This window comes from Micromys minutus (genome assembly GCF_963924665.1).
Source record: "Micromys minutus genome assembly, chromosome: 30".
NCBI lineage: Eukaryota > Metazoa > Chordata > Mammalia > Rodentia > Muridae > Micromys > Micromys minutus.
In genome coordinates, this window is record NC_137965.1 from 33,109,274 (window position 1) to 33,132,850 (window position 23,577).

General features: G+C 44.5%; 1 protein-coding gene across 1 annotated transcript; it reads left to right on the top strand.

Annotated features, from left to right (window-relative positions):
- Positions 1-748: 748 nt before the first annotated feature.
- Positions 749-10,441, top strand: LOC308440011 (T-cell-interacting, activating receptor on myeloid cells protein 1-like; the record flags this gene model as incomplete). Its single annotated transcript, XM_080941933.1, is given in 8 exon segments — positions 749-782; positions 4,518-4,553; positions 5,063-5,353; positions 5,829-5,899; positions 5,903-5,993; positions 5,996-6,124; positions 6,751-6,816; positions 10,266-10,441. Coding segments are annotated over 8 exon segments (894 nt in total).
- Positions 10,442-23,577: the final 13,136 nt, after the last annotated feature.

A 23,577-nucleotide genomic window follows, 5' to 3' on the forward strand; every position in this document is an offset into this window, starting at 1 on the left:
ACACCAAAACCAAAATCAAAGACAAATGCCATCATGACTAATGCTCACTCATATAGCTTGAACTTGAAATGCATTTGGGGACCTGTGGCTGTGGCTTTGTTGGTAGAGTGCTTATCTAGCAAACACAAAGCCCAGGGGTTCAATTCCCAGCACTACCTACAGCATATGAGGTGTCACAAGCCCATAATCAGATTAGGAGGCAGAAGCAGGAGGCCCAGAAGGTCAAGTCACCTTCAGTTAGAGCTGATTTTGAGGTTGCCCTGGGCTACATGAGATCCAGCTAAATCAAATGAAGGTAAAAAAGAGAGACTGTCTGGCCTCTGCTACTCTTCCTCAGTGAGCAGAGGCAGACCACCTCTATTAGAGAAGGAGTATTGGCCAATATCTAGTGACTGTGATATCTGGTTCTCAGTTTACATAAATCTCAACACTGACATGTTTGCATTGTCTCAGTGTGATCCCAGCAAGCCCAGTGTTAGGCCCTTTAGAAATTACTTGCATAAGGCCTGAAATTTGACCGAGACAGAAGAAGACCAAGTGAGCCGAGTATCTAAGGGTTTATAGGAATATGTTGCAACGGATAGCATCAGCACATTTCCTGAGACTGAACGTGGGAGGAAGGAACTGAGCAGCCACCTCAAAACCAATCTTGCCTCTTCCCTGATGTTGGAGAAACTGTGACACTCGGTCACATTCTTCTGCTGATAGTAGACCTGCTGAAGACCCTTGGACCAGCCGCTGAGCCACCATGATCTCTAGGCTCCTTCCCCTTCTCTGCCTCCGTAAGTTGTTCAGGGTCCACCACTCAGTCTCCAGGAAACTGTAAAGCTGGTGAGAAACTTGAGGGGGGGGGATTGAAGTCAGAGCATCCAGATCAGTGCCTTGTGTGCATAGGACAAACCAAAAATCTCAGTGAGTAGACTGTAGATGTTAGGCCAAAACCAATGCTCAACATGTAGGGGACAGAGATGGGGAAAAGATAGGGGCTGGGGCTGAAGCTATGTTGGCAATACTTACCAAGTGTACGAGGAGCCCTGGCACCATCCCCAGTACAATAAATCAAGCTTAGCAACTTGGAATCTGTAGTCCCAGTACATGGCAGGTGGAAAGAGGCAGATGAGATTTGAAGATCATCTTCAGCTAAGTAGGGGGTTCAAGGGATGCCTGGATTACTTGACTCCCCCTCCCCCATACACATACACACAGACAAACAGACACAAAGCAGCTGGAACATAGATATAATGTAAAGGAATCAAAACTGGGGGTTTTATGTGCTGTCGCTAGGTGAGGCTGAGTCAGCAGCTGGCCATTTCTATGAAACCAACTGGTTATGACTGAGATAGAACAGAGACCAACCTCAGAAAGACCTTGTACTTATTGTTAAAATTTGTTGAGACAGGCTTTTACCTTGCAGTTTTGGTTGACCTCACTGTGTAGACCAGGCTGGCCTTGAACAGAGATTCTGCCTATGTTCTCAAATGCATAGGTTACAGGTATGTACCACCATGCCCAGCTCTTTTTAATAATAATAATAATAACAACAACAATAGGTGACAGATGGTATTAAATTACTTTCATTAGTGGAGTGTGATGGCTCACACCTATAATCTCAGGTCTAGAGGATCAGAAGTTCAAAGTCATCTGCTTACATAGTGAATCTGAGCCCAGCTGGGCGACATGAAACCCTATAGAAATCAAAATTTAAAAAGAAGAAAAAAAAGCATGTAGAGTAGAACATTTTTAACCCAGTTCTGAGGAGGCAGAGACAAGTGGCTCTCTGTGAATTTGAGGCCTGCTTGGTCTACACAGCAAGTTCCAGGCCAGCCAGGGATACATAGTGAGAGCATTCTGACACCACTCCCTATTTAAAAACAAACAAACAAACCCCCAAAGCCTTCTGAAGATGACTAAGTTTGCTTTGTGGGTTGGAATTTTGATCTGAATTTGCAAGCTGAGGTGATTTCCTACAATTTCAAAGATTCTTGAGGAAACCGAATTTCAACCCAGGTGTGTCTACCCCAAACAGTAATACTGGCTTCATGGTCAATGAACAGGGCTGAGCTTACAGGGTTCCTTGTTGTGGGACCATCTTGGGATGTTTGATGACTGATTGCTCGTAGGTAAATTGGTGCGGGGGAGGGGGCGGCATTTTCTTTTCTTTTCTCATGGTATGCTTCACAAATTTGCATGTCATTGTACATAGGCTACACCAATCTCTGCATCATTTCAACTTTAGTATATGTACACACAGGTGCATCTTGATTAATAGCTAATGTCTGGTGGGTGGTGCCACCCCTGGGCAGGTGATCCAGGGTAGATAATAAAGCGGGCTGAGCAAACAACCTTGGGGAGCAAACTAGGATGCAGTTCTCCAAAGTCTCTGCAATCAGCTCCTGCCTCCAGGTTCCTTTCCTGACTTCTTCAGCAGTGCTGTGTGATCGGGCGGGTTGTAAGCGGAAACAAACCCTTTCCTCCCCAAGGTGCTTTGAGTCATGGTGTTTTAATTGCAGCAAAAAACTGATTAAAGTTAGGGAGTAGTGGTGCACACCTTCCATCCCAGCACAGGCAGAGGCAGTTGGATCTCTCAGTTCAAGTACAGCCTGGTCTACAGAGTGAGTTCCTTGATAGTAATCGGGGCTAAGAAAGACACACACACACACACACACACACACACACATACACAGAGAGAGAGAGAGAGAGAGAGCAAGACAGAGACAGAGACAGAGACAGAGAAAGACAGAAACAGAGGGAGAGAGGGAGAGAGGGAGAGAGAAGGAAAAGTGTAATGAAGGCAGGGTTGGCTTTGATGAGGTATATAAAAATGAAATGGAGAAGAAAGTGGAGGGTTCTTAAGCATAGCAAAAAGCTCCCTCTCCCTCCCTCCCTCCCTCCCTCTCTCTCTCTCTCTCTCTCTCTCTCTCTCTCTCTCTCTCTCTCGTTTTTGGAGACAGGTTTCTCTGTGTAGGTCTGGCTGCCCTGGAACTTGCACTGTAGACCAGGCTGGAGATCTGCCTGCCTTCCTCTGCCTCTTGGGTACCAGGATTAAAGGCATGTGTCACCAGCTAGTGACTTTTAATTTTTTTTTTTTTTTTTTTTTTTTTTTTTGACAGAAGCTTTCTCAGGGTATAAGTTTAGGTACTGGAATAGTCTACAGCCCCAAAGACAACTTGGTCCAGTGGTTTCTGGATGCTTGGTTACATGAACTTGAAGAGTGAATTTCACAGTTTTTTTTTTTTAGTTAACTGTTTTCTTTCTGTTAAGATCATACATGAACACTACATCTGTATCACTCCTACCCTTCATCTCCTCCCAACTCTTTACACGTCTGACTTCCCAACTCATGATCTCTTCTTTAATTGTCATTGTTTATATGTATGTATACACATATATACATATATACACATGCATACATACACACACGCATACACACACACACACACACACACACACACATATATACACATATATACATATACAACCAACTAAGTCCATGTAGTTTACTCTCATAGATAAATGTCTAGGAATGACCACTTGGCCTTGGACAGTCTGTATGGGAGCTCATTCCTGGAAGAGGCTGATTCTCCTCTCAGCAACCACAGCTCTTCATCTAGGGTGACACTATGTGGAGGCATGAGGAGTTTTATTATAGTCTTATTTTTATTACACTTATTTATTTGTGTACATTGTAAATAAATTGTGTGTTGTGTATGTGTGTGTTTACATGGGTGCAGGTGTGTATGCAGACTTGCATGGATGTGTTGAAGGCAGCAGTCAGCCTCAGGTGTCACTCCTCCGGGGTTACTCATGTTGCTTGTTGAGAGGAGGCCTCTTTCTGGTCTGAGACTCACCAGTGTCTAGGCTGGCTGGTCAGAGAGCTCAGGAGCTCATCCTGTCTGCACCCGCCACCATAGTGATCTATCTCACATGGGTGTTGGGGATCAAACTTGCTTATACCGAGAGATTTACTGACTGAACAGCCTCACCAGCCTCTTTACAGAGGCTCTTTAGTCTGTTTTGAGACAGGGCTTAGGTACCCAGTGCAGGCTGTTCTTGACCTCACTATGTAGAGTAGGCTGGCCTCAAACTCAAGGTCCTCTTGCCCACCCTTCCCCACTGGATCTTGATGCCCTCAGGAGCAGGTTAGCTTCTTTCTCCCCAGTGCCCTACAAGGCTCGTGCCCCTTCCCTGGAGGAGCTGTAACGACCCAGACAATGTGACCATGTGACAATGACCCAGCAGACATGGTGACTTATGAAGCTTGGGGGTAGGGAAGAACACTGGAAATGTTTGTGAGAGTTTAGAGGACTAAGAAGGGACCCTTGGAGTGAGGTCAACAAAATTATAAGGTCAGTCCCAAAGACAAGCCAAAGGTACAGCTCAGAGGGGCAGCATTCAGCTCCTGAAAGGGATACTCCAAGGTAACAGGACAGTGTTTTCCGGTGCCCCTCAGGACCAGAGAGAGTGACTAAGTGACTCCAGGCAGAAACTTGTGCCTCATGAGTGATTTCCCCCCCTAGGGCTGTGTGTTGGGAAAACAAACATTCATGAAAATGGTAAGTGGTCTTCAGACAAACTACTTCATCCTTCCCCCCAAAATCCTGTTTTTCTTCCCCTTTTTATATCATTTGTGTGTATGTCAACATGCATATGTGTGAGTACACATGTGTATGTGCATACACGTAGAAGCCAGAAGTCAACAGTGCTAGTGTTATTTCTCCGGAGTCCTCCATCCTTTTGTCCTTTTTATTTTATTTTATTTTGGTGTGGTGGTGGTGCTGTAATTCCTTTTTTTCTTTTTCAAGACAAAGTCTTTTATTGGATCCAAGCCTGTGGATCAGCCTAGACCAGCTGACCTGAAAGTCCAGGGATCCATCCGTCTCCACTTCCTCAGCCATGGAATTGCAAGCATGCACTACCACACCCTGATTTTCCTTCTTTTCTTTCTTTCTTTTCTATCTTTTTTTTTTTTTAATTTCCAGGAGTCCAATTCAGGTATTTTCGACTGTATAACAAGCATGCTACTGAGTTATCTCAGATAAAGCTCCAGTCTGTTTCCTTCCAGGGCCTCCTCCCAAGCCCAGCCTCAGTGCCTGGCCCAGCGCAGTGCTTCCTTCCAAGAGCAACGCGACAATGCGATGTAAGAGCCCTATCCCAAGTAAATACTTCATCTTTCAAAAGGAAGGCTTCGCTTTGGATTTTGTGAAGCCTTATAACGTGACAAAGGAGACGGCCGATTTTCTTATCACCGAGCTACGACAGAGTGATGGCGGATACGACACCTGTGCGTACTACAGCAAATGGCCCCATAGCACACTGTCACAACCCAGTGATGCCCTCTTCCTGTTGGTCACGGGTAAGGACGACCTACCTCAGAGACGTGGACAGGCACTGAGGAACTGGAAGAAAGAAGGAAGGAAAAGCGCAGAATCTCCAGTGCAAGAGTTAGAGGAGCAGGAATGTGGCTCCATTCAGGCACTGTGGGAGGGGAGATGGCTCCATTCAGGCATTGTGGGAGGGGAGGTATCTCTGTCCTAACAATAGACTATGAGAGGGGTGAGGTTCATGGGATCGCTGCCTCCAGAGCAAGAACGGAAAAAAAACAAAAACAACAACAAAAACACCGCCTAGAAGTGGTGGCATGCACCTTTAATCCCAGCACTTAGGAGGCAGAGACAGGCAGATGTCTGAGTTCGAGGCCAGCTTTGTTTACAGGGTAAGTTCCGGGACAGCCAGGGTTACGCTGAGAAACCCCGTTCTTGAACAAACAAACAAGCAACAGTGTGAGATTGAACACAGGGCCCACAGCTCAGAGCCTCCTTCTCTTCCAGGGTACTTACCTCAACCCTCCCCCCAAGCCCACCACATGGGCACAGCGACCGCAGGAAGCAAGGTGACTTTGTAGTGCCAGAGAACAGGCAGTGTACTCGGACCCGTAAGGTTTGTGTTGCTGAAGGAGGGACACTCAACTCCTGTGCAGATGAGGAGCGCAACAGGATGGTGTTAGACTTCTCTCTTCCGAATGTGACAGCCAAAGACGCAGGGAGATACAGCTGTGTTTACTATCAGGCCAACGCTCCCTATCGGGCCTCAGCTCCCAGCAATCTCCTTAAGATCTCCGTGACAGGTAAGATTTTGTGTGATTTTGTGACCACCTGTGTATGTGTTGGGTGCGGGAGTTATACTTAGCAGATGCAGTATTTATAGTTTTATTGATGATGATGATGATGATTTTAAGATTTATTTGTTTTATTTTTTGAGTACACTGTGGCTGTCTTCAGACACGCCAGAAGAGGGCATCAGATCCCACTACGGATGGTTGTGAGCCACCATGTGGCTGCTGGGAATTGAACTCAGGACCTCCGGAAGAGCAGTCAGTGCTCTAACCACTGATCCATCTCTCCGGCGCTTGTTATTATTATTTTGAGACAAGGTCTCACTATGTAGTCTTGGCCTGGCCTTATAAGCCACTATGTAGACCAGGCTAGCCTCAAATTCACAGAGCTCTACCTCCATTACCTCAGAATGCTAGGTCTGAAGGAGGGTACTGCTACTCTGGCTTATTGTATTAACTAAACTTTCAGGTTAATATAAAGTTAATCTTAATAGAATTTAGAATCAGCAAGAAAACCAAACCCTGGGCTTGTCCATGGGGGACGTATCTAGTTTAGGTTATAAGGTGGAAGACTCATCCTAAGCAGAGGTGAGCCGAGCCCCAGTATTTATCTTGTTCTCTCCGACTCTGGATGCAAGGCAACCGTCAGCCTCGAGATTCTGCTACCTCGACTTTCCCACCGCAACCAACAGCAACGTCACCCAGTGAGTCAGAACAAACCCTTTCTTTGGTAGCTTTAGTTCGACATTTGATCACTATTACAGTTAGCACACAAGGTAGTGAGTTTCAGCATTGTGACTTTTTCCGGCCCACACTCCCTTGCCCTTCCCCATCGCCCCATTAGTCCCAATCTCTGCTTCGTTGTTTCGTTATGCACTGCTATGCCCTCCTAATTCTCACACCCACTTCTCATGATCCCATACAGAGTTTAGTGACCCCCATATATAAATACACACACAGGCACACGTACATATCATTTTAAATCCACACTCTACATTTGAAAGCAAACATGATATTTATCTTTTTGTTTAACACAATGACCTAAGAGTCCTTCAGGTCAATATACCAATGAGATGCCTGCTCACCCTTATCCACCGCTCCCTTATTCACAATGGCCAGGAGACTAAGCCAGCCCACATGCCTATCAAATGTGATATGTGTACATGACAGAACTTTATGCAGCCATGAAAACAATAAAAACCATGGTGTCTGCTGGAGGTCTTTGTATGGTATAGCTGGGTTGGCTGGTGGTCTGATTGCAGATTTTTTGAGAAACCTCCATATTGATTTCTACAGTGTCTGAACAAGTTTACACCCCCACCATCGGTGTTAAGGATGCCTCTCTTCCCACATTATCACCAACATTTGTTGATACTTTTTCAGCCATTATGATTGTGATAAGATAGAATCTCCTAGCTGGTTTTTCCTTTTAAAATTTTTTATATTTAAATTTTATTTATATATTTTAGATACATGGGTGCTCTGTCTGTATATGTGCCTACATGCCAGAAGAGGCATCAGATAGAAGAGGGCATCAGATGCCATTACAGATGGTTGTGAACCACATGTAACCACATGCTGGGAATTGAACTCGGGACCTCTGGAGGAGCAGCCAGTGCTCTCAACCTTAGAGCCCGGTTTTTGGTTTACAAGACAGGGTCTCTTTGTGTAAACAGTCCTGGCTGTCTTGGAAATCACTTTGTAGACTAGGCTGGCCTCAAATTCACAGAGATCTGCTGCCTCTACCTACATGCTGGGATTAAAGGCATGACCCACCAGGCCCAGCATCATAGCAGTTTTCATTAGCAGTTTTTGAATACCTTTTCTTGATTTAACAGCCTTTTGTGTTTCTGGCTCTGAGAACTGCCTGTTCAGTTTGTTAGCTGGTATGTTGTTTGGAAGATTTTGGTTGTTTAATTTTCAGAGTTCTTTATATAGTCTACATATTAATCCTCTGTTGTATAATCACACACGGTTCTCCATTCTACATGATGTCTCTTCACACTGTAGAGTGTTTCATTCCCTTTGTCATATGGAAGACGCTTTTTAGTTTTATGTAATCCTGCTTGTTTGTTTTTGGATCATTTAATGCGCTATCAAAGAGGTTTTCAGGGAGTCCTTGCCTATGCCTGTTATCTTGAATTGTTTTCTATGTAGCAGTGTCAAAGCGTTTGGTCTAAGGTCTTTGGTGAATTTAGAACTGAGTTTTGCACAGGGTAAGAGATGTGGATCTACCTTCATCTTCAACAAGCAGACTTCAGTGTTCCCAGCATAGTTTGATAAAGAGGGTGTCTTGTCTATGTTTGTTTATTTGTTTGTTTTTGAGACAAGGTTATACCCTGTATCCCAGGCTGGCCTGGTACCTACGGAGATCTGCCTGCCTCTGCCCTCAGAGTGCTGAGATTAAAGGTGTGTGCTTTTTGTGGGTTTGTTGCTGTTACTATGACAGTAATTTGAGATTAGGTATCATAATGCTTCCAACATGGCTTTTTCTGCTAAAGATCGGTTTTGCTATTCTAAGTTTTGTGTGCTTTCATATGAGTTTTAGCATTGTTTCTTCTACTACTGTGAAGAATGTCATTAATATTTTGATAAAGATTGTATGAACTCTGTGGATTGCTTTTGGTAATCTAGCCATTTTAACAATATGAATTCTGCCTGTTCATGAGCAGGGGAGGTCTTTTTGTCTTTTAGTGTCTTCTTCTGTCTTTGATGCCTTAAGGTTTTATCTGTGGTCTTCTTTGATCTCCTATACCTATTCATATATTCATATGTGTGTGTATATATATATATATATATATATATATATATATATATATATATATATATATATATATTTAGGTAAACAATTATAAGTGGGTTTTCTCCCTGATATTGTTTCTTTACTGCTTTTTAAATATTTATTTATTTATTTATACATATAAGTACACTGAGCTGTAGTCAGACACACCAGAAGAGGGCATCAGATCTCATTACAGATAGTTGTGAGCCACCATGTGATTGCTGGAAATTGAACTCAGGACCTCTGGAAGAGCAGTCAGTGTTCTTAACCACTGAGCCATCTCTCCAGCCCAGTTCCTTTACTGTTTTAAGTCTCCAATGCTATCCAAAGTTTCGTGCAAAAATGTTGCCCCTTTAAATGCCACACACCTTGCTTGTAAATTCCCCATTTTGCTCTAGAGATTTTCACTGTTTGATAAGGTCTGTGTGGTCAGTAATGAGAGGTGAAGAATGAAGAATTTTTCTATGTAGTAGTGATGTTACCTGCCTTTCCCTGTGGGTCTTGTTTGCAGGTAACCAACCTTGCTGTTGATGTGTTATGAATGTATCTTTGAGATGAGGTGATTCATGTGCATGCTCCTTTAAGGACAGATCAATGCCAAGCATTACATTAGTACCTCTTCCTCCTCCCCTTCTCCTCCTTCTTCCTCCCTACTTTTCCACTTCTCCTCCTTCTGCTTTTGGGGTACATGTGTGTTTATGTGTATGAGTACAGACTCTTATATGCCGAAGTTCACGTGTGGAGGTCAGAAGACGGCCTTGGCTAGTATCAGTCCTTTCTTTCTGTGTTGTTTGAAACAAGGGTCTCTTGTAGTTCACAGCTTCAGATGCCAGGCCAGCTGACCCACAGCTTCTTTGGAATCTCCTGTCTCACTGAAGTGCAGGCGTTTTAGATGCACACTAGTGTATTTAGCTTTATGTGGGTTCTGGGGTTCAGATACTTTACCCACTTAGTCATTGTCCCTTACCATAGTTCAACAGCGCCTCTTGAGTGAAAGGGAGATACACAGTGAACCAGACTTTCCTCTCCTCGGTTCAAATTCTCTGAAGCTCACCGTCAACACAGCATGTTGTGGTCTGAGGACATATGTTGACCTGCCACTGATTTCTGTGTTCTGTAGATGTATGTGTAGATCTATCTCCTTTGATCTATGTGTTGTGCCAAGACTAACTCCTAATAAATCAAGGGCGACAGAAATGGAAGAGAGCAGAGGCAGAAGTGAGATAAAGCCAAACAGAGGGCGAAAAGCAGAGGCAGAGTTGAACACAGAAAAGAAGGCAAAGGAATAGTCATGTTAACTCCAGTTAAATCTTTAGATTTAGTGTGCAAGCCGACATACAGGAGCTAGATTTTGTCTATCTCTCTGTGAAGGAGAGATGCACTCTGTGGCCAGTGGTGATCATCTTGTCCCTCTCAGAGCCTCTGGATGCCATGACCATGGTGACCTCATCCAGGTCGGTGTGACTGCTGTGATCATTCTGATAGTGGGAGGCTTTCTGGTTGAAGCCTGGTACAGTGAGCGGCTATCTCCAAATAGACCCTGGTAAAATAGTTGACCTCTCCTTTTAGCTTGTTTGTTTTTTCTCTTTTTAAAGAATTATTTATTTATTATATATGAGCACACTGTAGCTATCTTCAGACACACCAGAAGAGGGCATCAGATCTCATTACAGATGGTTGTGAGCCACCATGTGATTGCTGGGAATTGAACTCAGGACCTCCGGAAGAGCAGCCAGTGCTCTTAACCACTGAGCCATCTCTCCAGCCCCTGTTTTTGTATTTTTAAGACACAGAATTTCTTAGTGTAACTAGCTCTAGTGGTCCTGGACTTGCTTTGTAGCCTAGGCTGGCCTTGAACTCACAGAGATTTGTTGCCTCTGTCTCCAGAGTGGTGGGATTAAAGGTATGCACTGCCACGCCCAGCTAACACTCCTTTTTAAAATGGGTCTTTGTGAAATTATGACTGTTTTCTTCTCCAGTGGACAGATACACATTAAATGTACTTACTATGAACAAAGTAAGATCTTGACATGTGTAGTTAAAAAATCAATGTGTGCATGTATTTTACCTGAATGTGTGTATGGGCCAATGCGCATGCCTGGTTCCTTAGAGGGCACAAGAGGGTGTCAAATACACAGGTGACTGTGAACCACCATGTGGGTTCTGGAAAATGAACCAGGGTCCTCTGCAGTACTGAGCCATCTCTCCAGCCCCAACATACTGGACTTTTATGTGTCAATTATACTTCAATCGCCCTAGAAAAAAATGAGTAATCTATGATGTATTGAATAAGAATTTCATCAGTTAGGACATGGCTGCCGCAAAGCAACTATCAAACCTATCTACCAATACAGAGAAATTTTCGTGGCAAATTTTAATTGTCCAATTTAGCCTTGTTATTATAGGGTATATGCTGTATCCTAAATCAATATGGGTTCATCTAAAAACCAGGCCCCACCCAGTGGTGGCACAGGTGTCTCCACACAAGCACCCAGGAAGATTCTTTTTGCCATAGAGTAGTGATAAGAAATAGGGGCTGGAGAGATGGTTCAGTGGTGAAGAACACGTGCTGCTTTTACAGAGGACAGGCATCTGGGTTCCAGCGTCCACATAGTGGCAACAACTGCCTCTTACTCTAGGTCCTGTGAAGTGGAAACTTGTAGTTTCTTTGGAAAGTTATATTGAATGATGTTTGGCTGGGACACACAGCTGAAAGGACGTCTTGCTAAAGCGAAGATGTGAAAGACTGTTTTCCTGAAGCAGACACATGAAAGGACACTTGGTGAAGGAGTGTAAATCTGACCCCACAGAGAGTGGGGGAGGTGCATGAGCCTTGGCTTGATTTACTCTGCCTTGCTATTTTTCACTAGTGACACACATGCATACACATGTGCGCGTGCGTGCAGGTGCACACACACACACACACACACACACACACACACACACACACACACACACACACGTTAGTTCAACTTACATAGCAGTGTTGAGCTCAACTTGTGGTAATGCTGCCATTAACAGATACTCAACCAAGAAGTGCTGTGAAGTTCCTGCAGCATCGGCCTCACCATAGGCTGGTTGGGGAGCCTGGTGGTTTCTTCAGGATTGAACTATAGCTGCTGGTTCATGCCTGGTGTCTGCCTTCCTAGCTAGACTGGTCTGCAGCTGCTGAGTTGTATTTGGTGTTTGCTACAGGACGGGCCTGTTGAGAAAGAAGATTGAGCTTGCCCCCAAAGAACTATTGCTGAATAGGTCCACTTCCCTTGTAACCTAATAACTTATCTCTTCTACTACCTCTGCTGGTTGGTGGGCTAGAGGAGAGGCTGTGTTGTGCCATGAAACATTTGTGAACCCCAAAAGACAACCAAGGAGCTGATTCTAATGCATATGGTCTCTATTCAAGCTCGAGCTTAGGCTCCCTGTAGACCCTGACACAGCAGGAAGGTTGAGCCCTAGTTTCAGGCAAGCATTTATATAGTCAAGAAGGGGGTATCTGATTGGGGGCCACTATTAGCTGCTGCTGAGAGCCAAACCATAAACTTAACTCCTGCTTTCCTCCTGATTGGTGGTTGTTAGGAAATGAAGTGTCAGGGGTGGGCTTGTAACCTGGTGATGCAGATTTGTTTGGAAATAACCTGGGAATTGTTGCTAGACTCAGGTTTTGTTGGGGGTAGCCTGAAAACTGGTTCTAGGTACCGGCCTGTTAGTTAACTTGAGCTCAACCTTAGGTCAGGTTCTCTAAGATGGAATCTGAACTCAAAATGAAGCATTTAGAAAAAATTATGTCTTTCAATCATCTCCAGATAGAAAGGATGGGAAAAGGGGGTGAATGGGAATCTCTTCAATTTAGAAATTGTCTTTCTCTCAGTTCAGTTCTGTTCTTCTGCCCCACAGTGCCACAGGAGAAATATGAATCCTTGGATCAAATTATCTCTGTTAATTTATGTGCAACCTTGATGCAGCTTTTTGGGAATCATCCAGGGACAGGCTGTCTCATCCTGACTCTTCACATAGAACAGAGGCCTGGAAACATGCTCGAGCATGTGCGCGCGCGCGTGCACGTGCGCACACACACACACACACACATACACACACACACACACACACACCACTTCTTTTCTTCCTTTCTCCCTTTGGTGTTTTGGAGACCAGTCTCTATCATACAGACCTGGCTGTCCTAGAGTTATGCTTACATTCTTTTTTAAAGATTTGTTAATTTTCATGTGAATGAGTGTTCTGATGTTTGTAAGCCAATGTATGAGTGCTGAGAATTGGAAAAGGTTCTCTGCAAGGGCAGTAAGTGTTCTTAACTGCCCCTCTCCCATATACATTCTTAGTGAATACTTTGTCCACTTCTTTTTACATTATCAATGTAAAATAGTAGTCTATAGTAAGAGAACTTATTATGGCTGTTCGATATAGACATATACTGAACTGAGATCATATTCACTCCGCTATAACTCTTTCTCATCTGCAATCTTTCTCTATTTTCCTTTCACGATTTTAATGGTTTAAATGTGAACTGAACCCCACAGACTTTTGTGCCTGGTCCTCTGGAACCTTTGAGAGGCAGGATGGCTGGTGTGAGAGGACCAGTCTGATCTTGAGGGTTATACTTGTGGGATGGTTAGTTTTGATTGTCAGCCTGACACAATCTGGAATGACTTGGAACATCTTATTGAGTGACCCTCTACATTAAGTTGGTCTGTGGTCATGTCTATAGGGTTCTGTTAATTGGGTTAATTAAGGTGGGAAGACCTACTCTGAGTTTGAATGGCACCACTTCCTTAGGCCACTCACATTTTCTGAGAGCACCAGAGCCACATGCATTGACTCTTTCTTTCTACCTTGACTGTGGATGCAATATGACCACTGCTTCAAGTTCCTAGTGCTTTAATGTCCCCTCAGCGCTAGCCTTTAACCTGGAATTGTGAGCCAGATAAAGCCTATCAAATTGTACGGAGTTGTTTTTGTTGTGAAATGGCCTCTCACTGTGTCACCTTGGCTGTCCTGGAACTCATCATATAAACCAAGCTGGCTTTAAACTCACAGAGATCTACCTGTTTCCACCTCAGCTGTGCCGAGAGTAAAGGTGCCCCACCAGACCTGGTCTTTTTTTTTTAAGATTTATTTATTTACCTATTTCACATATATGAGCACTCTATCTACATGTATGCTGACATGACTGAAGAGTACATCACACAGAAGAGGGCATCAGATCCCATTACAGATGTTGTGAGCCATCACATGGAGTCTAGAAACTGAACTCAGAACCGCTGCCAAGAGCTGCCAATGCTCTTAACCACTGAGCCATCTTGGTTTGGGTCTTCACTTCATGAAGGGCTGGTCTTCACTGGAGTGTTCTGTCACAGCCTTACGTAGAATGGAACTTATGGCAATCTGCTTCTTGTTCCATCCCAAGCTCCTGCTTGATGTGAAAAGCCTCCAGCATGTGTTCTCACTACTATGACCTCCACCATGCCATGATGGACTGAAACTGTCAACACAAATATAAATGTCCTCCCAGGGGAAGTGGCACTATTAGGAGGGGGTGTGGTCTTGTTGGAGGGGTGTGGTCTTGATGGAGGGGTGTGGCCTTGTTGGGGTGTGGCCTTGTTGGAGGGGTGTGGTCTTGTTGGAGGGGGTGTGCTACTGTGGGGGGTGGGCTTTGAGGTTACCTCAACTTAAGCTTTGCTCAGTGTGGAATTCCAGTCTCCTCCTGGATGCCTTCAGATCAAGATATAGAACTCTCAGCTCCTGTAGCCCCATGTCTTCCTGCACACTGCCATGCTTCCTGCCATGATGATTATGGATTGAACTAGATCCAAATAAGGTTTTCTTTTATAAGAGTTGCCTTGGTCCTGGTGTCTCTTCCCAGCAATGAACCCTAAGATACCATTTTTAGTTGGGTTGTTTCTGAGGGGGACTATTGGGTGGGGAAAGAGGGCTGGAGAAGATGGGGAGGACTGAGACAAAGAACTGGAATGAGCAAGAACAAAAGGACTTGGATCCACATGCATGAAAATGTCTATGAAATCCATCACTTTGCACATTAACTTAAATAGTGCTGGGCAGTGCTGGTACATGCCTTTATTCCCAGCACACAGGAAGCAGAGGAACTTGGATCTTTGTCAGTTCAAGACCAACCTAGTCTACAGAATGAGTTACAGGCAGCCAGGGCTGCATGAAGGAATCCTGCCTTGAAAAACAAAAAATAAAATCTAAAAATTATTTTTAATATTTTATTTTTGCTGTTTAATTATATTATGTGATTAGTTATATATGTATAATTATGTGTGTGTGTCTGTATACAGGTATGTGCATGGGAGAGCAGTGCTCGTGACAGAGATGCCAGGTCCCCTGCAGTGTGGACCACCTGACTTGGGTGCTGTGACTGGAACTCAGGCTCTTTGGAAGATAAACTTGTGCTCTTAACTACAGAGCTATCTCTGCAGCCCTTTGAATGATCTTCAAAGGAGGACATGGAGTTAAGAGAGAACTAGGACTAAGGAGAGCACGGGGGTTGAGAAGATAAACGATCAAGACACACTGTATACGTTGATGGAATTTTCAAAGAAAACAAAATTCAGAAGGATAGAAAATAATTTGCTTAAAGATACGACTGTTACAGAATAAGCCGAATAAATGACCAGAACGATAATAAAGTAACAGCAGAAAAAGAAAGAAAGAAGGAAGGAAAGGTAGGAGGGATGGATAGGAGGGTGTGAAGGCAGGAGGTAAAGCTAGTTTGGAAAGTGGAGCCTGGTGGAGTAGAAAGTAGGGGTGACCACAGGACGCCATATGCAAGCATGAGATAATCCACAGCGAACACATTAAAATGTAAAACATGTCAGGTGAGATTTCAGTTAAGGAGGGTATGTCCCAAAGTGGACAGGCTGCGCATGGACGGAGGGAGAACACGTTACCATCCGTGGCTTCTTGTGTCCTGGGTCAGTTCAGGAAGGAAATTGTGCAAACAGCTATGCAGGCCACCCAAATGTCAGGGCAAAGCTTCAGCCTGCAGGTTCCAGAGACAGAGTAGGGCCAGGAGAGAACTGATAGCTTGCTACCTGCCTCTTCTTCCTGACAGAAGACTGGATCTTCACTTGGGGATAAGGGAAGCTATGGACATAGATTTCATATACCTGCTTTGCCTGGGTGAGTCTCCAAGGCTGTGATGATTGCTTGGCTGTGTGAGAAAAACTCACATGGTGGTGGGGGGGGGGCGCGGGTGGTGGTATGGTGTGGAGTGTGTCAAGCTGGTGCCTATGGAAATGCACAAATGAGTCTCTGTGTGGGTGTGAGGTGGGGGTGGGGGCAGGGGTGTCTCAAGTACATCACTATCATTGCCACACCTAGAAGACCCTGTTTACTGCAAGGAGTGCAAGCTCCAAGGAGTCTTTGCATCCCTTTCTGGGCCCCACTATCTTGCTTAGTCATACCACTAGATTAGAAAGCAGTTGAGGCATAGGAACTGCCAATTGTAGAGCTAATGGCATGATACAGATGGAGATTTTCCAACCATGCACATCCTTGAGTCAATTTTAACATCCTGGGTTTGAACCTAACCTGGTGGAACTGGCCTCAGTGCCTGAAGAGAAAGGTGGGATTGTTAGTTTGGCTATATTATACAGCAGTTCGCCTTTAAGACACCTCTAGTTCCTCCCTGGCGCAAGAGCACAGATAGGGTGTGTGTGGTGGGGTGACCGTCAAAATGCTGCATCTGCCTGTTCCTTCCTCTTTTTCTACTCACGCCTTCCCCCCAGGCCAGTGCTTTCCTCTCTGTGTATACCTTACAGAGAGTCTCCATCCACAGGACCACCAAACCTCTGGCCACAGCATAGGGTGAACAGCTCCTCCAGGAAATATCCTGATACACTCTGTGTTCCTTAATGGGGCTACTATACCCAAGTGCCACCAACCTGTTGGTTTAAAACAAAGGAAAATGATTTTCTGTGTTACATGAGCCCTAGAGATCAAGGTGTAGATAACATTGGTTCCTTTGGAAGGGAGATCCTGCTCCGTGCATTTCTTGTGGTGTTTATAGTTTCTGGTGGCAACTGGCAATGTGTTGGGGACATTGCTTGTTGTTGCTATTGTTTTACAGTTTTAAATTATATATTTTTAAAGACATGGTGTCTTGGTAAGGGTTTCTGTTGCACTAAAGAGATACCATGACCATGGCAACTCTTACAAAAAAAAAAAAAAAGAGTTTTATTGGAATTGGCTTATAGTTTCAGAGACTTAGTCCGTGGTCATAATGGAGGGAAGCATGGCAGCAATCTGGCAGACGTGGTGCAGGAAAGATTCTGCCTCTGGATCAGCAGGCAACCGGAAGAGAGAAAGATGGGGTGGGGACTGGGCCTGGCCTGAGCATTAGAACTGTCAAAGCCAGTGACAAGCTTCCTCCTACTAGGCCACCACCTTCTAATCTTTTCAAATAATGTCATTCCCTAAGAGCCCACAAAGCGGGGGGGGGGGGGCATTTTCATTCAAACCACTACACAAGGTTTCACAAAGTAAACCAGGCTGGCCTGGGTTCTACAGAGATCCACCTGCCTCGGCCTCCTGAGTACTGGGATAAAAGGCATGCACCACTAAGTACGGCAACCTTTATTTATTTATTATGTGTCTGTATGTGGGCACATCAAGCCACAGCATTAAGTGTGGAGGTCAGAGGACAACTTTGTGGAGTTGATTCTCTCCTTCCATTACATGAGTTTGGGTTACTTAACTTTGGACTTGGTGACAGTCACACCTGCTAGGCCATCTCATTAGCCCATGGTTGTTGTTTTTGTTTGTTTTGTTTTTAATGTAATATTTTTTAATCTGGTCCTGTCTGGCCTAGAACTTGCTATGTAGATCCAGTTGTCTTCAAATATTAGACAGTCCCCCAACTCAGTCTCTGAGGGCTGGGATTACAGCCCATGTCACCATGCCCAGATCTGTGGACATTCTTGGATCTATGGATACAATCCTGCCTAAGTCTTCATGGATGCCCCTGTATGCATCTCATTATCTCTTTTCAGTGATATTAGTCGTAGTGGATCTGAGGCCCAGGGTAGCTTTATCTTTGCCTAGCTACATTTGCATAAACTAAATGTGGCTACTTCCTAGTAAGATAGTGCTCATAAACACATGGTTTATTTACTTATTTTTAAATTATTTATTTAGTGTTATGTATGGGTATTTTATCTATATGTGTGTCTGCGCACTACAGGTGTGCAGTGCCTTTGGAGGTCAGAAGAGGGCATTGAACCCCTTAGAACTGAAGTTCCATTTGGTTGTGAGCTGCCCCGTGAGTGCTTGGTATTGAACACTAGTCCTCTTCAAGAGCAGTCAGTTTGGGGCTGGAGAGGTGGTTCAGTGGTTAGAGCACTAGCTGCTCTTCCAGAGTCCTGAGTTCAGTTCCCAGAAACCACATGGTGACTCACAACCATCTGTAATGGGATCCAATGTCCTCTTCTGGTGTGTCTGAAGACAGCTACAGTGTACTTGTATACATAAACATAAATAAATAAAAATAGAAATATATATTAATAAATAAAAATAAAAAATAAAGTGAATACAAATGTTTATAAAGATTTTAATATCAAAAGTTTCCCAGAGATAAGATAAAGCCAGAAGCTGGAGAGTCAGGGCTTGTACTCTGGTTTGAAAGCTCACTCACCGCGGTGGTTTGGACAAGAATGCCCTCCATAGGTTCATATATTCGAATACTTAGTCTCTAGTTGGTGGGACTGTGGGAAGGATTTAGAGGTGTGGCCTTGTCAGAGGAAATTTACACTGAACAGGAGTTACAGACAAAAGCCGCCATGTGGCTGATGGGATTAGATCCCTGGTCTTCTGGAAAGACAGTCAGTGATTTTAACATGAGCTACCTCTCCATCCCATATATTTTATATAAATACTTAGTCCTTGAAAATTTCATATACATATACAATATGTCTCAATCACTTACTCCCATTCTCCCTTTAACTCCCTCTAAGACTGCCCCCCATTTATTTATCTAGATTTCTTTCTTCCTTTCTCTTTCTTAACTCACTGAGTTCAATTAGTGTTGCCCATGTAGGTATGGGGTTATCCAGAGGGACGTGGGAATCCTACTTCTGGTTGCACCCCTAAACCAAACTGGTTCTCCTTCCCTAAGCAGTAATTAGCTTTTCAGCTAGGGATAGGACCTCAGGAGTCCCTCACCCTTCCATTTGGGAATTCCCCCCAAATCCCAGACAGGGTTTTCTCTATGTGGCTCTGGCTGTCCAGAACTCACTCTGTAGACTAGGCTGGCCATGAACTCAGAGATCCTTCTCTCTCTGCCTCCCAAATGCTGTGCTTAAAGGTCCGTGCCAGCACTGCCTGGCAACCATGCTGGAGTTTCAACTTGCTTGGTCCTGTGCTGACCACGGCTGTGGATTCACACAGCTCTCCACAAGAGAGGGTACATTGATTAAACAGTCACCGAGGTGAGAGTCACAGAACACTAAACCAGTACTTGAAATTCTACACAGCAGGGACAGTTGGTACATTCATAGTACTGTGCAACCAGCAGCTCTTTCTAGTTCCCAGACATTGCCATCGCTCCACAGAAACCCTCGGCTCACGAAGCCCCACACCTCCTGCTCCTGGCATTTACCGACAAGCTTTCTGTCTCTGGATTTACATATTCTGTATAAGGTCTGAAACAAAATGACACGATGTGTAATCTTTGGTCCCTTGCTTTTAGTTAGTATGTTTGTTTGTTTGTTTTCCAGTTCATCCTCCTCCCTGTTCCTCCCAAGGACAGAGATGACAGTGTTAATTAATGTCCCCTCTGTACGGAGCGTGGGTAGATCTACTGTTTTGTGCATGCCAAGCAAACACTCTACAAACTGACTTAGATCCCCAGACCTAGATCAATGTCTGTCCTGGTTAGTGTTAATTGCAAATGTGACACGGCCTACAGTCACCTGAGAGGAAAGCTCCACTAAGGAATTGCCTAGGTCAACTTGGGCATGTCTATGGGACCCTTCTCCCCCTCTCCCACCCCCTCCCATCTTCCCTTGCTTCCATGAAGATGCTCCTGCTCCTAACTACCCACTCCTACCTCATGATCCTGGCAGACCCCTACATTGGGGAAACGAGCCTTCACAGGACCAAAGGTCTCTCCTCCCATTGATGCCAGACAATGCCATCCTCTGCTACATATGCAACTGGGGCCATGGGTTCTCCATGTGTGCTCATTGGTTGGTGGTTTAGTTCCTGGGAGCTCTGGGGGGTTTGATTGGTTGATAATGTTGTTCTTCCTATGGGATTAAAACCCCCTTCAGCTCCTTCAATCCTTTCTCTAGCGCCTGCATTGGGGTCCCTGTGCTCAGTCCAATAGTTAGCTGCAAGCATCCAGGAGGTAGTGTTTCAGAAGTAGTGGGGAAAACAGTTACTGAGCAGTGTATCACTGAGGTTTCTCTTCCAGGGCTGTGCCTGTGCTTCGGAGAAGAGAATGGTGAGTTTCCTTTCACGTGACCACGTGACCACTGAGGGTTCCTGTGCGCCGCTGTCTGTGACCACCTCCTTCTGTTAGCAGCTGTGAAATGTTACTGCTCTGAAGGGAAAGGTATCTCGGCAGTCGTGAGCCAAGGAACACCAGAGTCACAGTGCATCACAAACTTCCCACTAGACATTTATCGGGACAGACACGAGGGTGTCTGCCTCTGCTCAAGTGAGGAGCATCAGAAAACTAAGTGGCAGGTAGACTTTATATAGGGTTTCTTGGGGGGGGGGCAGAGTTTTCCAGGGTGGGATTGGTGGGATTTCAAATCCTGAATTTGAGGTGAGCTGAGATAAAGCAACTTCAGGGAGAAACGGATTGTTTTGGCTTACCGTTTGAAGTTGCAGCCCATCCTGGTGGGGAAGTCACAACCACAGGAGCTGTGGAGACTCATCATGTTCCATCATAGCCAAGTATTAAAGAATGGTCAGATGAGATGGTTCACTGCATAAAGACTGATAACCTGGAACCCACCCGGTGGAAGGAGAGAATCAACTCCCAAAAGTTGTCCTCTGACATCATATACACATTGCAACATGCGAGCATGTCACACAAATGCACATACACACTAAAATTTTTGTTTTATTTTACACACACACACACACACACACACACACACACACACACACACACAAGTATTTTGGTGCATTTATGTGAATGTACCATATGTGTGCAGTACCAAAAGAAGCCAAAAGAGGGCATTAGATCCCTGGAACTGGAGTTACAGGCGATTGTGAACAAAATATGTTTAACCAAGTAAATGAATGTGTGTTTGTATGGATGAATGCAGGTGCCTTTGTAAGCCAGAGGTGACAGATGCCCTGGAGCTGGAATTATAGGTGATTAAGAAACACCTGGCATGGGTCCTCTGGAATATTCTTAGCCACAAAGCCTTAAGAAAGGATGTTTTAAGAATGAGAAGGCAATGAATCCTTATGCTCAGATCACTTTCTTCTAAAAAATATTCTTGCATTTATTAATGTGGATCAGTTTGTGAGATGTGAACATGTCATAGCACGTGTATGGAGGTCAGAGGATTTGGAATCAGTTTTCTGTCACAAAATGTGGGTTTGGGGGATTCAAACTCAGATTGTCAGTCTTGGCAGTGAACACTTGTCAGCTGAGCTCTCCTATTAACCCTCTTTATTTTATGTAATTGAAGACCACAGCTTAGGGAATGTTTCCACCCACAGTGGATGGATCTTTCCATCTCAATTAAACTAGACAAGATAATCCCCCATGGGCAAAAATCCTGTCTTCTCTGTTGATTATAGATTTCATTAGAGCTCTAATTGAGATTAACCATCACACCTTTAATCTTCAGAATTCTAGAAGGGGTTCACTGTGATAAAGAGTCCATTAACTCTGAATTCTTTTCAGAGGAACTTCCCAGGCCTTCCATCAGTGCCTGGCCCAGCTCTGTGGTCAAGTGCAAGGGTAACGTCACCCTCCGATGCGGGACTCATTTCCAGAATGTTACAGTCACTCTGGGAAGGTTGCACAACTCCCAGTACCAGCTACAGAAGAAGTCACTGGGAAAGGAAGCTGAGTTCCACCTCACTAACCTGCAGCCTGAAGATGCTGGGGGATACTTCTGCACCTACGGAACAGCAGCCTCCCACAAGTGGTCAGGACAGAGTCAGAACTTACACTTAGTGGTCACAGGTGAGTAGAGCAGCCTTAGACCTCCTCCTTGTATGTGCTAAAGTTACAGTAATTTACTTTTCACGTGTGTACATGTGTACACATGCATGCCACAAACATGTGTAAAGAGGTCAGAGGAAAAACTGTAGCACTTTCTTCTCTTCTTTACTGTGTGGTCTAGGGATCGAACCCAGGTCGTTATACTGAACAGCAAACGCCTTCACCACTAAGACAACCCTCTAGGTCCTTGAGTTTTTTTTAAAAATCTTTTTGTGTGTACATATGATATATGTGTGTGTGCATGTAAGTCTGTGTGCAAGGGTACCATAGCATACATATGGAGATTACAGGACAAGCTTAGATGTTGGCCTCACCTCCTGCCTTGTTGAGGCAGGGTCTTTTTGGATTGTTGCTATTTACTTCAGGCTCGCTAGCTCCAGAAGCTTTCAGGGCTTCTTCAGTCTGCGCCTCCCATCTACAGCAGGGGTACCAGGATTACAGAACTCAGCTTCTCTCTCTTTTATTTTCATTGTTTTATTTATTTACATTCCAAATGTTGTCAACCTTCCCAGACCCCTCCCCCAAGAGTTCTCCACCCCTCCTTTTGCCTCTGAGGGTGCTCCCTCACCCCCCATATACACATTCCACTCCCCTGGGGATCCAAGTCTCTCCAAGATTAGACACATCATCTCCCACTGAAGCCAGACAAAGCAGTCCGTGGTTGGTTGGTGTTTTAGTCTCTGGGAGTTCCCTGGGGTCCAGGTTAGTTGACTACTGTTGTTCTTCCTATGGGGTTGCCACCTTCAGCTCCTTCAATCGTTCCTGTAACTCTTCCATAGGGGTCCCCAACCTCAGTCCAATGGTTGGCTGTGGGCATCTGCATCTGTCTCAGTCAGCTGCTGGCAGAGCCTCTCAGATGACGGGCATGCCAGGTTCCTGTCTGCTGCCATTCTCATGGTTGAATTTATATTGATTTCCAGCAGTTTCTGCTATCTGGCTGAAGATGAGTCTTTGCGGAACTCAGGTTCTTAATACGTGGTCCTTTATCTACTAAGTCACCTCTCCAGCCTTGCTTCTTGAATTTTATAATAATAATATAAATATAATTATGTTTTTATGTTTATATGATTATATAAACACGTACTTGTAATTAATTGTATTTATAACTTCATCTTCTTAGTTCTAGAATAGAGTTAAAATCTATTATGGCTGTGATGTGTGAGTGACTTCAGGGTGATGAGCACATGACTGGAGTGCCAGTGGTGGCAGGACTCAGGAAGAGGACAGTCAGAAATGAAACCTCAAAAAGAAAGTTCACGTTTGGCAGTCCATAGGTGCATAGCAAATAATCACAAGTTTGCAAGCTCAAAACATTTATGTTTTTTAGACAGGGTCTCAAGTAGAACGAGCTGGCCTTAAGCTCCTAATGTAATCAAGGAAAACTGTGATCTTCTAACCCTTCTACCTCCACCTCCCAAGAGCTGAGATCACAGATATGGGCTACCTCACCCAGTT